This window comes from Sphaerodactylus townsendi, linkage group LG02 (assembly GCF_021028975.2).
Source record: "Sphaerodactylus townsendi isolate TG3544 linkage group LG02, MPM_Stown_v2.3, whole genome shotgun sequence".
In the NCBI taxonomy this organism is placed as follows: Eukaryota; Metazoa; Chordata; class Lepidosauria; order Squamata; family Sphaerodactylidae; genus Sphaerodactylus; species Sphaerodactylus townsendi.
Window position 1 is genome coordinate 169,391,858 of NC_059426.1, and position 21,383 is coordinate 169,413,240.

Here is a 21,383-nt window from a genome sequence, read left to right on the forward strand (position 1 = left end):
CAAGCCAATCTCATCAGCAAACCTGGAGTATTGCCCTGCACCCTTTTCCCGAGCGTGAACTTAATCTCAAAACTTCCGGTCCAGCTACGAAGGGTCACCAAGTTTCCTGAGCTTCTTGGCTCACAACAGTCCAAGCTCATTAAGTCTTGAATTGCCTCAGCCCAAAAGTTGGGCTCTCCCAGGTTTAATTTCATCAAACCATTTCCAACAGCACTGTCCACGCTTGGGATTCTGCACTGTTTGCACTGTTTCACTGCGTGAAACACTTCTTCACGCAACGTGTGATTGGTGTTTGGAATATGCTGCCACAGGAGGGGGTGATGGCCACTAACCTGGATAGCTTTAAAAGGGGCTTGGACAGATTTATGGAGGAGAAGTCGATTTATGGCTACCAATCTTGATCCTCCTTGATCTGAGACTGCAAATGCCTTAGCAGACCAGGTGCTCGGGAGCAGCAGCAGCCACAGAAGGCCCTTGCTTTCACCTCCTGCCTGTGAGCTCCCAAAGGCACCTGGTGGGCCACTGCGAGTAGCAGAGAGCTGGACTAGATGGACTCTGGTCTGATCCAGCTGGCTTGTTCTTATGTTCCCCGGAATCGTCCCTCTTATCATTGCCAGAGGGTCTACTTTTCCTATATCAAGGGCCCCCAAATCCATAGTCCTTTGCACCTGAAAGCCCTCTTTGGGACCAACTCCTTGAGACCAACGTTGTGTTCCTGCAAGAAGCGCTGGCTGTTTCTCTCACTCTCCTCGGACCTCTCCACTTCTGGAACTTTGATTAGCGCCCTCTTAATCCCCAAACCTACTCCCACTAACTCTCAACCCTACGTTTCTTAGGCTTCTTAAATCTGTGTGCTTGCATGTGTTATTTTTTAAATTATTTTTAATCCTTTAATAAAATTGTAATTTCTCATATTACAACCCTGGTTTCAAGTGTATCTCTTCGGGGATGTACCTCTGTATACACAAGCGGAGATCTACCCACCTCTCATATTGTGGGTCTATATCAGGGGTCTTCAAACTATGGCCCTCCAGATGTTCATAGACTACAATTCCCATGAGCCCTACCACTTGGCCATGCTGGCAGGGGCTGATGGGAATTGTAGTCCATGAACATCTGGAGGGCCACAGTTTGAAGACCCCTGGTCTATATCCAGCTAATTCCCCCAACTGTTAAAGGAACGGATCAGACCAATTCAGGTAACATCTAAGATGCTACCTGGACTCAAATTTAGCCGTTCTAATTAAGACCAACCCTCTGAAACTAAGTAGTGAAGATTCACTCTTGAGCGGCGGAAATCAGATCTGGTTGCCCTCTTGCTTCCTGGGTTTCACCAAGCCTTGCCCATACACACCAAAGCTTGTATCAGCAACCATAAGGACTAGGAACTTCTTTTCTTTAAACATGGGAGGTCACAATTCTCACTTTTGCAGCTCCAACATCTGCATTTTTTTAAAAACTGGCACGGAACCACTACCTGACTCAAAACTCTATAAGAACTCTATAATTCCCGAAGCCTTAAAAAAGCCCCAAATATTCTGAGAGACCCGTCTCATCCAGCACACTCTCTTTTTGAACTGTTACCATCCGCAGCAGATCGACATACAGGGCTCTATCAAAAAAACTAGGACAGAGAGGCTTAGAGACAGCTTCTACTCTAGAGCTGTGGCTATGCTGAACTCCGCGGCTTCGTGTTGATGTGTTTGGGGCTGTGTAGGGATGGGTGGAGGAAGGGGAAAGTGAGGATGGGGTATGAGTCTGGAATTGTGTGCATCGAGGAATGCTGCTGTAAATTTCGTTGTGCGTGCACAATGACAATAAAACGCTTATGCTTATGCTTAAAAACCAAAAAAGGGACTCTGTGAACTCACCTTGGCCATTATCCTCTGCAGGTTCTCTTTCCCCAAGTAAGAGACTTGCTGTGACAGAATGTGTTCTTGCTTCTGAATAATGCTGGCCAGACAGTTTTTGAAGCTGTGGTACTGCTTCAAGAGCTCGATCGCCTGAGCACACTGCTCCTGCCTTTGGAAAGAAAGCAACCAAAGCGGTATCTACATGCATTTGCAGAGAGCTGCCATTTGGTCACAGCAGGGCTGCCACTCACACGGGCCCTTCTTCCCCACTTTACCTTTAAGCTCCCATTACTCTCCTTGGCAGGGTCCCCCGGCACTCCCCACTACAGGGGCGGCGACAACGCAGCCACCCCGACGCTGCCGCTCTCGCGCCCCCTCAGCGCGCAGCATCCCTGGCACTCCTCAAAACGGCGCCTTTTGATGACCCTCTGCGCGGGGTCGTGGGGACGCCCGGGCGCGCGCCAGAGATGCCGCACGCTGTGAGTAGCGCGCAGCAAAGGGCAGCAAAGGTAAGAACGTAAGAACATAAGAACAAGCCAGCTGGATCAGACCAAAGTCCATCTAGTCCAGCTCTCTGCTACTCGCAGTGGCCCACCAGGTGCCTTTGGGAGCTCACATGTAGGATGTGAACGCAATGGCCTTCTGCGGCTGTTGCTTCCGATCACCTGGTCTGTTAAGGCATTTGCAATCTCAGATCAAAGAGGATCAAGATTAAATGGGAAAATGGGGAAACGCTCACGGTAAATGAAGGAACAGGGCTTTTTAGCACACAGTTCATTTTAGATAAGCGGAGGCTTCATTTATCTTTGAGGTGTGGGTTGGCAGCCTACTCATTGAAAAGTCAGGGCCCAGCATTTAAAACAAAAACACGCATCAAGGGAACTCACTGACAGACAGAGTGGTGCATCGGCTAGAGTGTCGAACTAGAATCAGGCAGACCAAGGTTCAAATCTCCACTGGGCTATGGAAGCTTGTTGGGCGACCCTGGGCCAGCCATGTACAGTCGGCCTAATTAATCTCACTTGGCTGCTGTGAGGAGAAACCTGAGGCGAGGCCAATGATTTAAGCCACTTTGCGTTTCCAAAGGCAGGATATAAATGGAAGTGGAATTTTAAAAAATCAAAATCAAATCACGTAACAGGAAGATAGAACAACAGGTAAGCAAATGGTAAAAATAGCACTGTTATTCATTTTATTATTTATCTGTATCCCACTTATCTCCTTGACTGGGGAGATTAATATAATTAACCTCACTGGGCCTAATTAATCTCACTGGGCTGCTGTGAGGAGAAACCTGAGGAGGAGGAGGAGGAGGAGGAGAAGAGTTTGGATTTATATCCCCCCTTTCTCTCCTGCAGGAGACTCAAAGGGGCTTACAATCTCCTTGCCCTTCCCCCCTCACAACAAACACAGGGTGTGGGTGGGGCTGAGAGAGCTCCGAAAAACTGTGACTCGCCCAAGGTCACCCAGCTGGCGTGTGTGGGAGTGTACAGGCTAATCTGAATTCCCCACAGGCGGCAGAACAGGGAATCAAACCCGGTTCCTCCAGATTAGATACATGAGCTCTTAACCTCCTACGCCACCTTTCTCTCCTGTAAGGAGACTCAAGGTGGCATACATACTCCTTTCCCTTCCTTTTCCCCACAACAGCCACCCTATGAGGCGCAGGTAGGCAGGGCTGAGAGGAGTCTAGAGAGGAGGACTGTGAGACTGTTTCCCAAGGTCACTCCAGCAGGGAATGTGGAGTGCAGAAACACATCTGGTTCCACCAGATAAGTTTCCTCTGGCACTCATAGGTGGAGGAGTGGGGAGTCAAATGGGGTTCTCCAGATTAGAATCCACCTGCTCTTAACCACTACACCACACTGGCAAATGATTTAAGCTGCTCTGCGCCTCCAGAGGCAGGATATAAATGGAAGTGGAATTTTAAAAATGAAAATAAAATCGTGTAACAGAAAGATTAAATAATAGGTAAGTGAATGCTAAAAATAGCATTGTCATTTATTTCATTATTTATTTGAATCTCACATTTCTCCTAGACAGGGGGACTCAAAGCATCTGTTTGTATTGTCATTGTCCACCCCACCCCACCACCACTACCACCCTTAACCCTCAAAACCACCACCTTGTGAGGATAGTTAAGAAGAAGAAGAAGAAGAAGAAGAAGAAGAAGAAGAGGAGGAGGAGGAGGAGGAGGAGGAGGAGGAGGAGGAAGAGAAGGAGGAGTTTGGATTTATATCTCCCCTTTCTCCCCTGCAGGAGACGCAAAGGGACTTACAATCTCCTTGCCCTTCCAACCTCACAACAAACACCCTGTGAGGTAGGTGGGGTTGAGAGAGCTCCGAGAAGCTGTGACTAGCCCAAGGTCACCCAGCTGGCATGTGTGGGAGTGTACAGGCTAATCTGAATTCCCCAGATAAGCCTCCACAGCTCAGGTGGCAGAGCTGGGAATCAAACCCGGTTCCTCCAGATTAGATACACGAGCTCTTAACCTCCTATGCCACTGCTGCTCTGTTTAGGCTGAGAGCAGTGGTGGGATTCAGACGGTTCGCACCACTTCAACAGAACCAGTTGTTAAAATGGTGCTTGTAATCAGCCAGTTGTTAAATTATTTGAATCCCACCACCAGAACCGGTTGTTAAATCATCTGAATCCCACCACTGGCTGAGAGACTATGACAGGCTCAGATTCAACTGGGAAGCTTTGATGGTTGAGCGGGGAATGTGAAACTGGCCTGATCCTGATGCTCTAACCACTACACTACACCAGCAATCATAGCCTTCACAATGTGAATCTATCATTATCTCTGTGATACACTGTTTGTATATTTAGATGCTGCAAAGTATCAAACTCTTCCCAAGATATACTGCTTAGAACAGGGTTCATTAGCTCATAGGGTTCTCTAGGTTGGATCCACTTTATCAACCCCTGCCAGCATGGCCTATTGGCCATGCTGGCAGGGGTTGATGGGAATTGTAGTCCATGAACATCTGGAGGGCCACAGGCTGCAGACCCCTGGCTTAGAATATGGGGGTGGAGGACCGCTTGAATAAAGATACTTCAAAACAGTCTGTCTGCAGAAAGCAACAGGTTGGGTTAGTAAAAATATTATTAAAAACTAATAAAAATATTATTAAAAACTAATAAAAATATTATTAAAAACTATGTAATGTTCTCTCTGAGTGATATTAGTGGTGTAATTCTAAGATCCAATGTGTTAGAGTTAATATATATCTAGTTTATGGGTCACTGTATTTTCTTTCTTCTCTTTCTATATTTTCCTGTCTGTTTTTGAATTATATTTCAGAGAATTAATAAAAAAATATTATTTTAAAAAAGAAAGTAACAGGGTGGGGATACAATTGGGCTACAACTCATCCACCTCGCTGGTATTGCTGCTTTTCTAAAAGCAGGAAGTCTCTGATGCAAAGTGGAATTCAAGGAAAAGAGTCTGCCAGTCTTTGATGTCTTGAGTTAAAAGATCTCTTAACCAACCTAAATGCTACCTTTTGTAACGAGTTGGCTCCGGGGAACCGACTGTGGGGGCCCAGTTCGGCCTGCCTTCCCACCTCCCAACGTGCCTTTTTCCTGAACTGAAATTGCCCCAGAAGTTATTCATGCTGTTTTACATACATAAGCCTTTATTGGCATAGTCAGAAAAAAGTTACATGAATCGGGAACAATTGCATGGATACATGATAGATAAAAAGGCCCCACGGGGAGCACAACAAATATGTTCTACTGGGAACTCTCAACTATCTCCGCAATGAAATTGGCGATCTCTTCACAAAGACCGGGGTCCGAGTTGTTTAACAATTGAGATAACCTAATCAGATCAGGCAGCCCAGATTGGAAGAAAAAATGTAGGTTGGTATATTTAGATCTGATGTTATCAAATCTGGTGCAGTGCAAGAGTTGGTGAGTCAGGGTTTCAACCACATTAAGTTTGCAACTGCATAACCTTGCGGTCATGCTGTTTTGAAGCTGTGCACTTAACCCATTACAAAACGTAATATGCACTTTGGTCCTTAGGTACTAGGCAGAAACAGCTTCTTCTAAATGGACTCTGCCAACTGAGTAGTCAGTACTTGGCTAGACTGTCTGACTCAGCATGAAGCACCTTCAAATGTCCAGCTGCCTTGCCGTCTTCCTGGTCACGTGGGGGGGCGGGGGCAGAGCCACCTTCCTGGTCACGCAGGGGGCCAATTTTGCGCCCCCTGTACAGTCCTGTTTCAATTAATATTTGAAAGAAAACAGAGGTGTCAGGTAGGATCGCAGTAAACTACCTTTCAGCAATGCATAGCTTTGTCTCGTTCCATAAGCCTTCCATCACTGCCCACCGTCGAATGACCTCATCTGCCTCCGGGGATTGTAACAGCTGACCTGTCATTTCTTTTAAGGACTTCATTTCCACAACATGGCGATTCAGCTTCTGCTTCAGTTCGTTTAACGATTTCAGCCTTTATTGAAAAGAAAACATATTACAGCTAACGACCGAAAGATAACGAGCCGATGCATTCCAAAAAGTCTCTCCAAAACTATCCAGTTTGCAAAGCATGACCGGAAGCGTACATCTTCCAAGGGTGCTGTTCTTTCGCAGGTCCCTTGTAACGTTTTACCCTGTCCCCGCAGGTCAAAACACAGATGGGGAAAGTGAAGATATAAACACAGAAGGGCATTTAAAGAAGGAGCAGCAGTGGCGTAGGAGGTTAAGAGCTCATGTATCTAATCTGGAGGAACCAGGTTTGATTCCCAGCTCTGCCGCCTGAGCTGTGGAGGCATATCTGGGGAATTCAGATTAGCCTGTGCACTCCCACACACGCCAGCTGGGTGACCTTGGGCTTGTCACAGCTTCTCGGAGCTCTCTCAGCCCCACCTACCTCACAGGGTGTTTGTTGTGAGGGGGGAAGGGCAAGGAGATTGTAAGCCCCTTTGAGTCTCCTGCAGGAGAGAGAGGGGGGATATAAATCCAAACTCTTTTTCTTCTTCTCCAAAACTATCAAGTTTGCAAAGCATGCCCGGAAGAGTACATCTTCCAAGGGTGCTGTTCTTTCACAGGTCCCTCATGACATTTTACCCTGTCCCCGCCGGTCAAAACGGAGATGGGGAAAGTGAAGATATAAACACGGAAGGGCATTTAAAAGAAGTTGACAGGTGGAAGATTCAGAATGCACAAAAGGAAATACTTCTTTATGGTATGAATACTTAAAATATGGAATTCGTTGCCAGAGGATGCAGTGATGGTCATAAGAACATAAGAACAAGCCAGCTGGATCAGACCAGAGTCCATCTAGTCCAGCTCTCTGCTACTCGCAGTGGCCCACCAGGTGCCTTTGGGAGCTCACGTGCAGGAGGTGAAAGCAATGGCCGCCTGCTGCTGCTGCTGCTCCCGAGCACCTGGTCTGCTAAGGCATTTGCAATCTCAGATCAAGGAGGATCAAGATTGGTAGCCATAAATCGACTACTCCTCCATAAATCTGTCCAAGCCCCTTCTAAAGCTATCCAGGTTAGTGGTCATAGTGGTTAGTGGTCATAAGAACAGGTGGTTATAAAGGGGAATTGGACAGATTCGTGGAGGACAGGTCTACCAGTGGCTACTAGCCACGGTGACTGAAGGAAACCTCTGTATTCAGAAACAATAACCTCAGAATACCAGTGCCAGGAAGCAACCTAAGGGGAATGTTGTCGGTTGTTCCTCCAGAGGAGCTGGGTGAGACAAGATGCTGATTCATTTTATAGCACAAACATGGCAGCACAGCACAGGTTTCATTGCTGGCTGTGCATGATGTCAAAAGAACATTATTATGGTCTATTCAGTGGTGGGATCCAAACATTTTAGTAACAGGTTCCCATGGTGGTGGGATTCAAACTGTGGCGTAGCGCCAATGGGGCTGGGTGGGGCATGATGGGGGCGGGGCATTCCTGGGTGGGGCTGTGGCAAGGACGCAGCCGCTGCACCGGTCCTTGGGCTGGAAACGCCGGTGCACCTCCTGCTAGACTGCTTCAAGTTCTGCGCGCTACTGCTGAGAGGAGGGACGTAACTAAAGCAAAAATCACGCGGCAAAATCGCCAATTAGTAACCCCCTCTCGGCACACACAAATAATTAGTAACCTACTCTTGGGAACCTGTGAGAACCTGCTGGATCCCACCTCTGGGTCTATTTCATGTCCATACCACCCATAATCAAAGCTCTGTGGAAAGTTTACAATTAAAATATAATAAATAAGAGGTTTTTTTAAAAAAATGTTCAAAGTACAAACATATTGAAGAAAAGCCATAGAAGGCAGGTTACAAAAACATAGCACAGAAAGACCAATCTCCCTGGAGAGAGAGTTCCAGAGCTCTGGAGCCACTACCAAGAAGACTATCTCTTGAGTTTCCACCTGCCCAATCTCAGAAGGTAGGGGCCCCTGAAGCAGGGCCTTTGAAGATGACTGCAATGTTCAGGTGAGTTCATACGGGATTAGCGCATAGGTGGGATTAGGTCAGTGATGGCGAACCTTTTCAAGACCGAGTGCCCAAACTGCAACCCAAACCCCATTTATTTATCACAAAGTGCCAACATGGCAATTTAACATGAATACTGAAGTTTTAGTATAGAAAAAATGGTTGGCCCCAAGGAGTGCGTTATTCGGGAGTAAGCTTGGTGGTAGTCGGTGGCTTTGCTTTGAAGCAACTGTGAAACGCTTCAAACGGGTGAATCACGACCCTAGGAGGGTTTACTCAGAAGCAAGCCCCATTGCCAGCAACCGAGCTTACTCCCAGGTAAAGGATCACCCCATGAAAATCAGTGGGGTTTAACAGCGCTTAACAGGGTTACCTACACTGCTTCCCCAAAACAAGGTCTTAGGTTTAATGCTAATAATCTCCCTGAAATAATTACATTATTATCACATGACAAACTCTGTGCACGCGTGCCCACAGAGAGGCTCTGAGTGCCACCTCTGGCACCCGTGCCATAGGTTTGCCACCACTGGATTAGGTGGGCCTCCCAGTTCTGAAATGTTGCTCCCATGCCATGCTTAGAAATGTTCAATGCTTAATAATTTTTTAAAATCTGAAACGTTTTTAAAAACACCTTTGTGCCTTGGCGTAAGCACTACGATGAACAAAAAACCCTAACAACCCACCCCGACCAATAAAACACACAAAAGGCAGCTACACTTCCAGGAGAAAGACAAAACCATCCGCTGGCTCACCTTTGTTGAATAGCAGGAATCGTCGGGTCCCTCAGACCAATTTTACCAATCTTATCATGAATATCTTGGATGTTTTTAAAGAGCTCGGTCGTCCTTGTGGCAAATTCTGACTGTGCTTCGGAACCCTGGGCAGCTCTCTGTTTTCCCCCAAAGCTGCCGGCGTGGCTTCCTGTTGTGTGCAAAGCCGAGACCAGCATCGCAACACACGTTCTGCCATGGTCGGCATCTTCCAAGGAGATACTGGCCCTCACCAGCTTCTCGTCTAGCAATATAGCCTCTTCCCGCAAGGCCTCTTCCTTGGATCGCTCTCCGTGCGGGGCAAGGAGGTTAGGTTCAGAGGCATCCTCCGGATTATCCGCAGACTGCTTGAAACACCTCAAGGAAGCCAGGAAAGTGTCGAGCTCTCGCAGAGTCCTTCCGACAGCCTCCACCTTATCGCTCAGTTCTTCACACCGCTCCTTGAACTTCACCGCCACCACGCACGCCACTTGCCGATCCACCAGTTCAAGCCTCCCTCCAGCGGGGCTGCCCTGTTCCAACCGGTTGCACTGTTCGACGCAGTTCGCAATAGAAGCCTGCATTTCCTGAAAGAGGCAGCAGAGCAGAAACAGCAAATGGATTGGAGGAAATATCAGTTTTGCCTGTATGGAACTGTCACACCTGGAGAAGAGCGCTGGGCCTACAGCTCAATTGCAGAGGGCGTAAAAGTTCACAGGAGTAATCCTTGGAGTCTCAAGCCAAGGGATCTCAACATTGGACAGGACTCTGATTAAGACCTGGCTTAGAGGAAGGATCCCCGATAAGTGTTTTTAGGTCAGTTGAAGTTCTTGCCCAGATTAAGGCATTCAGCAGCTGCAACGGCCACCTGTCTTTGTTTTATTCTCTCTCACCAAGTTTAAGAACATAAGAAAGAGCCTGCTGGATCAGACCAGAGTCCATCTAGTCCAGCACTCTGCTACTCGCAGTGGCCCACCAGGTGCCTTTGGGAGCTCACATGCAGGATGTGAAAGCAATGGCCACTGCTGCTGCTGTGCTGCTGCCCCCGAAAGCACCTGGTCTGGTTGGGTTAGGCATTGGTGCAATCCTCAGATCAAGGGAGGGGATCAAGATTGGGAGCTATAGATCGACTTCTCCTCCATCAATCTGTCCAAGCCCCTTTTAAAGCTATCCAGGTTAGTGGCCATCACCACCTCCTGTGGCAGCATATTCCAAACACCAATCACACGTTGTGTGAAGAAGTGTTTCCTTTTATTAGTCCTAATTCTTCCCCCCAGCATTTTCAATGTATGTCGCCTGGTTCCAGTAAAGTTTCCCAGTCTAGTCCCTGGCCCCAAAGATACCAGGCTAGCCCCAACCAGAGCTAGGGCTTTTTCTGCCCTGACTGTGGCCTGGTGGAACCAGGGTTGCTCCTAAGGGGAAGGCGAGGGCAAATTTCCACTGTTCATCTCTTTCCATGAAAACCCTATAGGGTCATCATAGGTCAACTGTGACTTGACAGCATTTCCATCATCACATCTCATTGTTATATCACCTCAAGGAATCCAGGGCGGTGTGCATGGCTCACTCCTCTTCCAGGGTATACTCACAACAATTCTGTTGAGCACATTAGACGGCAAGAACCCCTGGTCCAAGGTTACTCTATATGGTCATTATGGGTGAAGGTCTAACTACCTGTTGCATCCTGCCCGGTCCTTCTTCACTCCTTGAAATCAGCCCTTGCGCACTATTATCTTATAGACTTAGAATTCTGTTCCCATGTGCAAGAGCCCAATTCAAATCAAGACAATGGTGCAGGGGAAGAGAAGGAGGTTAAGCTCCCCCACTCCATGGCATTTCTCCAGGAGCAGCAGTGGCATAGTGGTTAAGAGCAGGTGCCTTCTAATCTGGAGGAACTGGGTTTGATTCCCCGCTCTGCCACTTGAGCTGTGGAGGCTTATCTGGGGAATTCAGATTAGCCTGTGCACTCCCACACACGCCAGCTGGGTGACCTTGGGCTAGTCCCAGTTCTTCGGAGCTCTCTCAGCCCCACCTACCTCACAGGGTGTTTGTTGTGAGGGGGGGGGAAAGGAGTTTGTAAGCCCCTTTGAGTCTCCTACAGGAAAGAAAGGGGGATAGAAGAAGAAGAAGAAGAAGAAGAAGAAGAAGAAGAAGAAGAAGAAGAAGAAGAAGAAGAAGAGGAGGAGGAGGAGGAGGAGGAGGAGGAGTTTGGATTTATATCCCCCTTTCTCTCCTGCAGGAGACTCAAAGGGGCTTACAATCTCCTTGCCCTTCCCCCCTCACAATAAACACCCTGTGAGGTAGGTGGGGCTGAGAGAGCTCCCAGAAGCTGTGACTAGCCCAAGGTCACCCAACTCTTCTTCTTCTTCTTCAATATGAAATGTCCCAGAGTTGTTATTTGCAATGCACCTAGTATTATGTGTCCTAATGGCTGCATATAAGTTTCCCCAACAGGGCAAACAGATGCTCTCTGGGACATTTCAGGTCAGGGGAACAGCCTGGGCAGGGAAGATTTAAGCCCCCTCTGTCTGCACGCCATAGCCCTGATCCAAGCTGAACCCCCAAACACCTGCAGGAGAGGAGTGTTAATAAAGAAGCACAAACCTTCAGTTGTTCGTCAGTGAGATCACAGTTGGTCAACATACACTCCCGCACGCTTCTTCTGCACAGCTGCTTCTCCAAGCTGCAGAGCGCAGCCCATTCGTTCTCGATCGGCAAAACAAACGCCCAGGCGGACTTCAAAGATTCCATCCTACAAGGCAGGAAGAGAAATCTGAGCAGTGTCATGAATTCCAGGATTCCATGAAAAAGAGGTTAGGGGATTGACCTAGGATCCGGGAGTCCCGGATTCGAACCTTCACTCTGCAGTAAAAGGTCACTAACACATGGAGCTGCCTTGGACTGAATCAGACCTGCAGTCCACAAAGGTCAGCACTGCATGCTCAGCTCTCTAGGGTCTTTCCCATCACCTACTGCAGTGGTGGCGAACCTTTGGCACTCCAGATGTTATGGACTACAATTCCCAATTGGCCATGCTGGAAGGGGCTGATGGGAATTGTAGTCCATGACATCTGGAGTGCCAAAGGTTCGCCACCACGTACCTACTGCCTCACCCTTTTAACTGGAGTTGCCCAGGATTGAACTTGCACCTTCTGAATGCCAAGCAGATGCTCTACCTGGTCCCTCCGATGTAAGCTTAAGAACATAAGAAAGAGCCTGTTGGATCAGACCAGAGTCCATCTAGTCCAGCTCTCTGCTACTCGCAGTGGCCCACCAGGTGCCTTTGGGAGCTCACGTGCAGGATGTGAAAGCAATGGCCTTCTGCTGCTGCTGCTCCCGAGCACCTGGTCTGCTAAGGCATTTGCAATCTCAGATCAAGGAGGATCAAGATTGGGAGCCATAGATCGACTTCTCCTCCATCAATCTGTCCAAGCCCTTTTTAAAGCTATCCAGGTTAGTGGCCATCACCACCTCTTGTGGCAGCATATTCCTAGAGTATGTTCCTTTTGGAAATGTCGGTCAGCTTAATGCAAATGTTGACTGCATTTCCCTACTTGGTAATGAAACGGGACGATCGTGAAGGTGATTTTAACCGTTTTAGTTGTGTGTGATTCTATTCCAATTTGCAAACGTTTTGTGATTAGAAGCCAGGAATAGTCCTTCTAAAGGAAAATAAGACCCTGTCTCTTTTCCTTTAGCCTCAAAAACCTGTTTCCTTTTACTAGTCCTAATTCTTCCCGCCAGCATTTTCAATATATGCCCCCTGGTTTTAGTATTGTGGGAAAGAGAGAAAAATTTCTCTGTGTCAACATTTGTTCAGTTTGGACAATTCACAGCTTGTGCACTCAGACTTTTTATGGGATAATAGCCGGGGCACCCTGGTGCAGATATGCTGGTGTAGGGGTAGTAGTTCGAATACACATCGTAGCAAAAAACAAATCAATCAATTAGCTTTTCAGAACAATTCTGAATAATATTTTTTCCCTTGATTGGAGTGAGAAGTAAAGAATCAGGCAATGGTCAGCTGAGCCTCTTTCTCGCTCTCTCCTGCTAGGTTGGCCCTCAGTTAGGCATATGCACATCTTGGGATAACTATCCAATGCATGCTGTGCACTGTATATATACCCAGCCCAGGTATATATGCATGCAGATTAATGCATGTCTATTCCACACATGCAGAATAATGCACATTCAATCCACTTTCACAACTGTTTGAAAGTGGATTTTGCTATTCTGCACAGGAAAATCCAGCTTGAAAGTGCGTTGAAACTGGATTGAAAGTGCATTATTCTGCATGTGCGGAAGGGGTCACAGTAAAATCCAGCTTCAAAGTGCATTGAAACTGGATTGAACGTGCGTTATTCTGCATGTGCGGAAGGGGTCACAGTAAAATCCAGCTTCAAAGTGCATTGAAACTGGATTGAAAGTGCGTTATTCTGCATGTGCAAAAGGGGTCAGAGTAAAATCCAGCTTCAAAGTGCATTGAAACTGGATTGAAAGTGCAGTATTCTGCATGTGCCGAAGGGGTCACAGTAAAATCCAGCTTCAAAGTGCAGTGAAACTGGACTGAAAGTGCATTATTCTGCATGTGCGGAAGGGGTCACAGTAAAATCCAGCTTCAAAGTACATTGAAACTGGATTGAAAGTGCAGTATTCTGCATGTGCGGAAGGGGTCACAGTAAAATCCAGCTTCAAAGTGCATTGAAACTGGATTGAAGGTGCGTTATTCTGCATGTGCGGAAGGGGTCACAGTAAAATCCAGCTTCAAAGTGCATGGAAAGTGGATTGAAAGTGCGTTATTCTGCATGTGCGGAAGGGGTCACAGTAAAATCCAGCTTCAAAGTGCATGGAAAGTGGATTGAAAGTGCATTATTCTGCATGTGCGGAAGGGGTCACAGTAAAATCCAGCTTCAAAGTGCATGGAAACTGGATTGAAAGTGCGTTATTCTGCATGTGCGGAAGGGGTCACAGTAAAATCCAGCTTCAAAGTGCATTGAAACTAGATTGAAAGTGCATTATTCTGCATGTGCGGAAGGGGCCACAGTAAAATCCAGCTTCAAAGTGCATTGAAACTGGATTGAAAGTGCAGTATTCTGCATGTGCGGAAGGGGTCACAGTAAAATCCAGCTTCAAAGTGCATTGAAACTGGATTGAAAGTGCAGTATTCTGCATGTGCGGAAGGGCCCCCACTCTGCCCCGATGCACAGGTTGTACCGTTCATTTAAAGCGATCAGGAGCTTGTTCCGTTCTTGGAGCAGCTCTTCCCGAGATGTTTCAGTGTCCGCACAGTCTCCTGTTTCAGCTGCAAGCTTTGAAGCCATCACTTCAAACTGCTTCCATGACGAATCGCCTTCATTCTCTAAAGCCTAAAAAAGAAGAGGAGGTGAAAATCATATCGCCATGGAATCAGGAGATCTCTCTAATGCAGTATCCACAGATGTCTAAACATAAACAGGAAAGACACTGTAATGCTTCATGTAGGGCTAAGATGTACATTACTTTGGGAATCCAGATTACCACCAAATTAGTTGCAAAATAAATCCCTGGTTGTGCCCCAATGCCAGTGAGGGGAAGACCTGGAATGGTGTAGTGATTAAGAGTGGCAGTCTCTAATCTGGGGTTATTTCAGACATGGAACCCTGTGATTTGACTCAGAGTTCGAGTAGTGGGGCATTATAGAAACAAATGGTGGGGCATTATAGAAACAAAAATTAACAAGTTAGGCTATTCTTTGGATTATCTGGCCATGCTACCATCTAAAGAGACTTTTCAACTTCTGAAGAGAAGGCTGTTTGACCAGGAACATCAGATCCTACTCGAAAAGGCTTCCAGGACTTGTTCTCCTTTAGCTCTAGGTATCACCTACATTGGTAATAAGGGGGCTCAATACCTGCACCAGATAACAGTGCCCAGGCTCCATAGAGCAATGATGTTGGCCCGTTGCAATGCCCTTCCATCAGTCGTATCAACAGGGAGATTCACTAAAACCCCTTACTGTCAAAGGCTATGCATATGCAACGGGAATTGTGTTGACTCTGTAGACCATATTTTACTTTATTGTCCACTTTACACAGTACCCAGAGTCAAATACTTGTCACCCCTGCTACTCAAAAAAGAGTATGCATCTGACTTGCAAAAGATTACCTTTCTGTTGGACAGCCCCAGTAGTGATGCAAACGATGCAGTCACCAAATTTTTGGATTTGTATATAAAACAGCGCTTTAGGAGCAAATCCTGAACATCAGCCTCTCTACCTGTACATTTATTTTAGCTTCCCTCTACTTGGTTAAGTGGATCTGTATATATAATGTTGTTATGCCAATAAAGGTTCTTGTTGTTGTTGTTGTTGACTCAGAGTTCGAGTAGCGTTCTGAAAAATGACACATGAAGTGGTTTGAGAACTGACTGAAAAAGAAGTATACAGACAGAGCTTGAGACAGCAGTGTGAGCTGAAAACTGTCTGGTGGAGGATTCTCCTCTGAAGTGAAAAGTTCCTCGACTTTGTTATTCTGTTACAACTGTGGCTTGGATTCTAAACTAGGCTCGGAGCAAGTTTAGTGCAACATCTCAGATGAGCCAATCAGTGGCCTTCAGATCACCAGAATATCATCCTAACCACCCAAACCCAAGCAAGGAAAGCATCTGGATACGTACCTGTAGCTCATCCAGCTTGTTCTGAAAGCAGGAATTGTCTTTCACATCCTCAGTAAAACCAGAGGCGACACTCACTCTGACAGTCCGCAGGTGACGTTTCAGATTGTTTCTTGCTGCGTCGCAGCTGGGAGAAAACAGGGAAATTGACTATTTCGTAGTCTAGCTAGAAAAAAGATCTTCCAGAAAGAATCAGACAGTTGAACACAGAGGGTGAAACCAAATGGGGTGGCATTCCTGCTGTTGTCATGAGGATGCTGCCGAAATTTTAAAATGCCATGAGGGCCCAGAGATCCTGAACAGGTCCACAGGCAGCAAGCGAGTTGAGGACTTCTTGTTTTCCCCCTCTGCATCTCATCAAGGGCTGAATGGCTAAACCCATTCTTCAGGGGCTGTTTCAGAACTTGCGAAGTTACAGAGGAGAAAACCGGAGCAGCCACCCTGCAGGCCCACCTCACAGCATTTTAAAATTACTTTTAAATGGCAGTAGTGTCCTCATAAGCACTATGAAGATGTCACCATGTCTAGCTTGGTCCTAAAACTATAAGCAAACTAAATTCCACATTTGGCTACTACAGTTCCTTCCTTCCTTCCTTCCTTCCTTCCTTCCTTCCTTCCTTCCTTCCTTCCTTCCTTCCTTCCTTCCTTCCTTCCTTCCTTCCTTCCTTCCTTCCTTCCTTCCTTCCTTCCTTCCATCCATCCATCCATCCATCTCCCCTTCCAAATTTATGATCCGTCCGTCCGTCCGTCCGTCCGTCCGTCCGTCCTCCCTCCCTTTTCTCTTTATCTCTTTATATGCTACTTCTCCACCACAAGTATCCAAAGCAGTTCACAACAATATAATTCAATTAAAGCAATACATGTTAATAAAATACTCTAAAACCGAGAAATGCTAAAACCAACAAGACGTGTTGAAAACTAAAAACAACAATAAAAACATGGCAGCATTAAAGCAGCAATAACTAACAATGAAACAACAGCCAATCAAAACACTAACATGACTAAAAGCAACATGAAAATGGATGGGGGTGGAATGAAACCATGTAAGCATAAGAATTAAGCATGTTTTTTTATTGTCATTGTGCACGCACAACGAAATTTACAGCAGCATTCCTCGATGCACACAATTTCAGACTCATACATCATACTCATACAATTTCATACAATACATCATACTCATACAATTTCAGACTCATACATCATACTCATACAATTTCAGACTCATACATCATCCTCACTTCCCCCTTCCTCCACCCATCCCTACACAGCCCCAAACACATCAACATGATGTACCAATCAGTTATGCTCCCCTGCATAAAAATACCCATGCAATTAAAAAAAAACAACCCTAGAATATCAGGAAGAAGGGGGCGCATTCAGCCTCTGTATTTGTTTTCTTCTGGCAGAGAGCTTTTTATACATGGGAACATGCATAAGAGCAGCAGTGGAGTAGTGGCTAAGAGCAGGTGCACTCTGATCTGGAGGAACCGGGTTTGATTCCCAGCTCTGCTGCCTGAGTTGTGGAGGCTTATCTGGGGAATTCAGATTAGCCTGTGCACTCCCACACACGCCAGCTGGGTGACCTTGGGCTAGTCACAGCTTCTCAGAGCTCTCTCAGCCCCACCCACCTCACAGGGTGTTTGTTGTGAGGGGGGAAGGGCAAGGAGATTGTCAGCCCCTTTGAGTCTCCTACAGGAGAGAAAAGGGGGGTATACATCGAAACTCTTCAAACATTTCAAAATATGATCCTCGCCAGCTCTCCTGTAGTCTAAAGCAAGAAGTCGACTCTATTCATTCATTACATGTATAGACAAGATCTGAACAGGGATTTGAACCCAGGGCTGAATGGTCTAAATGCAACATTCATTCAGATATCTCGTTCAGTACAAAGGTGCACAGGCATGCCTTCCTGCCCACTCTCTAGAAAAGCAAAGAATCACAAATTTGGGTAAGATACTGACTGGCTCTTATAGCCCTCTAGAGGACTTCGAAGGAGATCGCTACCACTATGACGGTTCAAGGCAATGCCTGAGATGTCATATTTAAGAAACGAAGGAAAAAACCCTCATCTTCCCACCTTCTTCTGATTCTCCTCTATGCCTCAGACTAGGAGGAGGAGGAGGAGTAGTTTGGATTTATATTCTACCTTTCTCAAGGGGGCTTACAAGCTCCTCTCCCTTCCTCTCCCCACAACAGACATCTTGTGAGGTAGGTGGGACTGAGAGAGTTCAGAGAGAACTGTGACTAGCACACAGTCACCCAGCAGGAATGTGGGAGTGTGGAAACACATCTGGTTCACCAGATAAGCCTGTGCCACTCATGTGGAAGAGTGGGGAATCAAACCCGGTTCTCCAGATTAGAATTCACCTGCTCTTAACCACTACACCATGCTGGCTCTTACAAAGTGGAGAAGATTTCCTGTTCCCCCCCAAAAAAGACCCCCTTTCCAAGCTGGCTCTCATGGCAGCCAACCCAACGTTGACTTCTGGCATCAAAGCAATTGTGTCCTTTCTATGTTCTGTCCTGCCTGCTGCCCCCAGGTGAATGCAAAATACATCCATTACTGTGTGCAATCACTCCACAATGCCTGCAGTTCTACATCATGGGTAACCAGAATTAGCTTTTTAATTGCAGTTTTCCACGCAAGTGGAGGCAAAGGAGCGTATGAGACTAACTATATGCACGGTGTAAAGGTTTCAATGGTGTTGATGGGAAGGGCAGCCGCCTAACCTTGAGTACATTCCACAGCCCGGGCAATGGGCCAGCTTCATCGGCGGAGACTTTATCTCTGCGCGGGAGATGAGGTCTCCGTTCCCATGGGAAGCCGGGAGGGGGGATGGGATGGATAGAGTTATAACCTGTGCTTCTGGCGGGAAGTGTCATTCCTGCCACTGCATGTACTTGAGCTTTCTAAGATGTCTGAATAAACGGTCTTTTTCACCAAAGAGCCTTTTATTTCTGCTTCTATGGAATTCCTTACATTGTGGCAGGAATCTTGACCATCTATATCCCTAGTGCAGTGGACCTCTGGTGTCTCGGGCATGGAGAGGTTGGATGTTTTCTGGGGAAGGTGCGGTAGCCCCCAAAGAGGGCTTCGACCTTTCCCTTCTGGATCTGGAGGAACCGGCGGGAGAACGGGTCTCGGCTGGTGACTCTTTCCCGCCCTCGGGAGCACGGCAGCCTTCCTTTACTCCGCTGGAACGAGGGACGTGACGGCATTTAATCATGGAGACTTACATGAGTCGCTGGGGCGCCATCTATGGATCGAGCGCCTGTGGATCGGATCTTCTACCCGCTTTCGCATGGATTACAAACCTCAGATGCAACCTGTCATGGAGGAGACGGGCCTGACCACCTTTCGGCGCGGCAACCCAGGAGTCCACTGAACGCATTCCCGACTCGAGCCAAGGTGATGCTTCTAAAGAACCACCGCGGCACAGCACTGGGGCCCGGCCGGCGATTACACTGGGACTAAACGTGGGATCGGGAGGGGTCTCCGTACCGTCCGCCGAACCGATCCACCTGCTCCCGGGTCAGCGGCCGCACTCTGAGGTGCTCTGGAGCTACCGGTGGCTACGGTGTCTCTGGATGTCTCGCTTCCAGACGCATTTAAGAGTCCGAAGAAAGCCTGCACTCCCAGCCGGATTCGTTCCCTCTCCCATCGAAAAGAGAGAGCTGGGAGGAGGAAGTGGGCCGACTGGCGAGATATTGCCCAAGAAGCATGGACCCGTGGAACGCCAGCCATGGGAGTGAGTGACGGGCACAGCTGCAGCAAGAGCGCGAAAACCTGCAGAGGGACCGGGAACAGCAACGCAAAAGAAGTCCAACTCGAAGCTGGGACCGTGCCAAAGATGCGCTCCAACAACAATATGCGCAGAATCTGCTTCAGTCCATGATAAGGTCCTGGAACGCTCCAAACTGGATTTACAGCCGCAACGTAAAAGCTGCTTCAGGCCTTTATGCGCGACGCAAAGTGAGCTTTACTGCAGCTATTAAACGGGACGAACTGGCTAAATTGGAACGAGAAAAAGCAGCTCTGCATTAATTGGTGATTTATCATTGACCCGCGAAGGGAGAGAGAGAGCTGGTTGCCTGGAGAGAGGGAACTGAGGAAGCAGCAGACCAGGAAGCCCTAAGTTGAGAGTTCCACGCTGTCACTGATACTGCTGGCGCTAGAGGGGTAACGCCAGCCCTGCCACCTTCCAAGGACCAGCTCCCACCGGAACGCCAGCTGCACCGGCATTAATAATACCGGGCCAACGATCCCGGCCTCTCGCGTGCAACCGCTGCCCGCCTAACCTGCTCGCCAACAACCTGCGCATCCGACGGGCTGCAGGCGCCAAGAGCCGTGGAAAGGGGTTACTACAGGCCTCCGATTCCTGCCCGTTTGGATGGGACCGCTTCCAAACTCCCCTACTTCATCTTACAACTCGATGCCCACATGGAGGACTAAGATGATTTTATACCGGGTCTGAGCGCTAAAAATACGCCGGGACATCGGCCTGGCCCTGGATGGGGCAGCAGCCCCACTGGTTTGTGACTCTTGTGGATTTGCAAGATGAAGACTCTCGCACGGTGCCCGCATTCCTCCACAAGCCTGGTGAGCGCGCTTCCAAGATCCGGGCGCTGAAAATGAAGCTATCCGCACCATCAAAACTATCCAGCAGGGCAACCGCTCGCTGCAGAATTTGCCCGCGGAATTCGTGCGGCTGCTGCTCTAATTCTCCTGAGTGGCCTGAACGCATGACATGCCAATACTTCTCGGATGCCGTTGACGCGCAAGCTGCATGAAACGGTGTTTTTAATTCGAACGCACTATCGCTGATTGGATCCAGTTGGGATCCCAAGTGGCGCCTCGCTTTGAATACGCCAAGGCCGGAGGCCGCCCACGCCCAAAACCTGCCACTGCGCTCACCTCGCCAAGCCCAGCAGCCTCTACCGAGACGACCACTGAGCGCCGTCGCCGACTGGGATTGTGTCTTTACCGCGGAGGACCAGGTCATCTTAGCCGCCAACTGTCCTAAGAAACAAAAACCAATGAAGCTCCAGCCACGCCAGCACCCCATCTGCTGCCACCACGCGAATCGGGGATCACTGACCGGCTCTTCATCTAAAGCGGCCATCGAAGGCGATCCAGAGGAGGGGGAAGCAGCTGTTTGCCTTTCTTCAGCCCTCATGGACGGATGGGTCCTAATTCTGACGCTGCGTGGGAGTGAAGGTAGCGCTCCCATTACTGGTCCAAGCTGCTTCTGGCCAATCCCGCTAAGCATACCCGTGATATAGCCTTCGGACCTTGTGGATTCTGGCTGCTCCCATTGCTTAATGCGGCCCCAGGTGGCAGAGGAGCTAGGTCTGGACCAAATTCCCCTGGCTAAGCCCATACCATTCACCCAAATGGACGGCAGCCCTCACGGGAACGAAGCGACCGGCCCAGTTCAAAACACAACCGGCCCTCCTCCGCTATACCGACCATTGGGAGAAAATTAGTTTTATTTTGGCGCCAGTGGCCAAACACTCCATAGTTCTGGGCATGCCATGGTTATTGTTTATGTACATTTGGATTTAACTGCAATTAAGTCAGGAATCAGAATGCAGCCTCAGATTATAGCTTCCCGTGGTGGCAAACCTTTGGCACTCCAGATGTTATGGACTACAATTCCCATCAGCCCCTGCCAGCATTGC

The 21,383-nt window shown here is 48.0% G+C and overlaps 2 protein-coding genes across 2 annotated transcripts in view; one reads left to right on the forward strand and one right to left on the reverse strand.

Moving 5' to 3' along the window:
• Window positions 1–15,849, reverse strand: part of SYNE2 (spectrin repeat containing nuclear envelope protein 2) — a 260,281-nt gene extending 244,432 nt beyond the window's left edge. Inside the window, 6 exon segments of the mRNA XM_048484653.1 lie at window positions 1,872–2,022; window positions 6,140–6,313; window positions 9,054–9,637; window positions 11,655–11,802; window positions 14,265–14,416; window positions 15,705–15,849. Of these exon segments, the coding sequence (XP_048340610.1) occupies window positions 1,872–2,022; window positions 6,140–6,313; window positions 9,054–9,637; window positions 11,655–11,802; window positions 14,265–14,371 (1,164 nt within the window). The 5' untranslated portion in view covers window positions 14,372–14,416; window positions 15,705–15,849.
• Window positions 15,850–20,738: 4,889 nt separating this feature from the next.
• LOC125426397 (nesprin-2-like) overlaps window positions 20,739–21,383 on the forward strand; it is a 28,087-nt gene continuing 27,442 nt past the window's right edge. Inside the window, 1 exon segment of the mRNA XM_048484654.1 lies at window positions 20,739–20,919. Coding sequence (XP_048340611.1) covers window positions 20,739–20,919 — 181 coding nt within the window.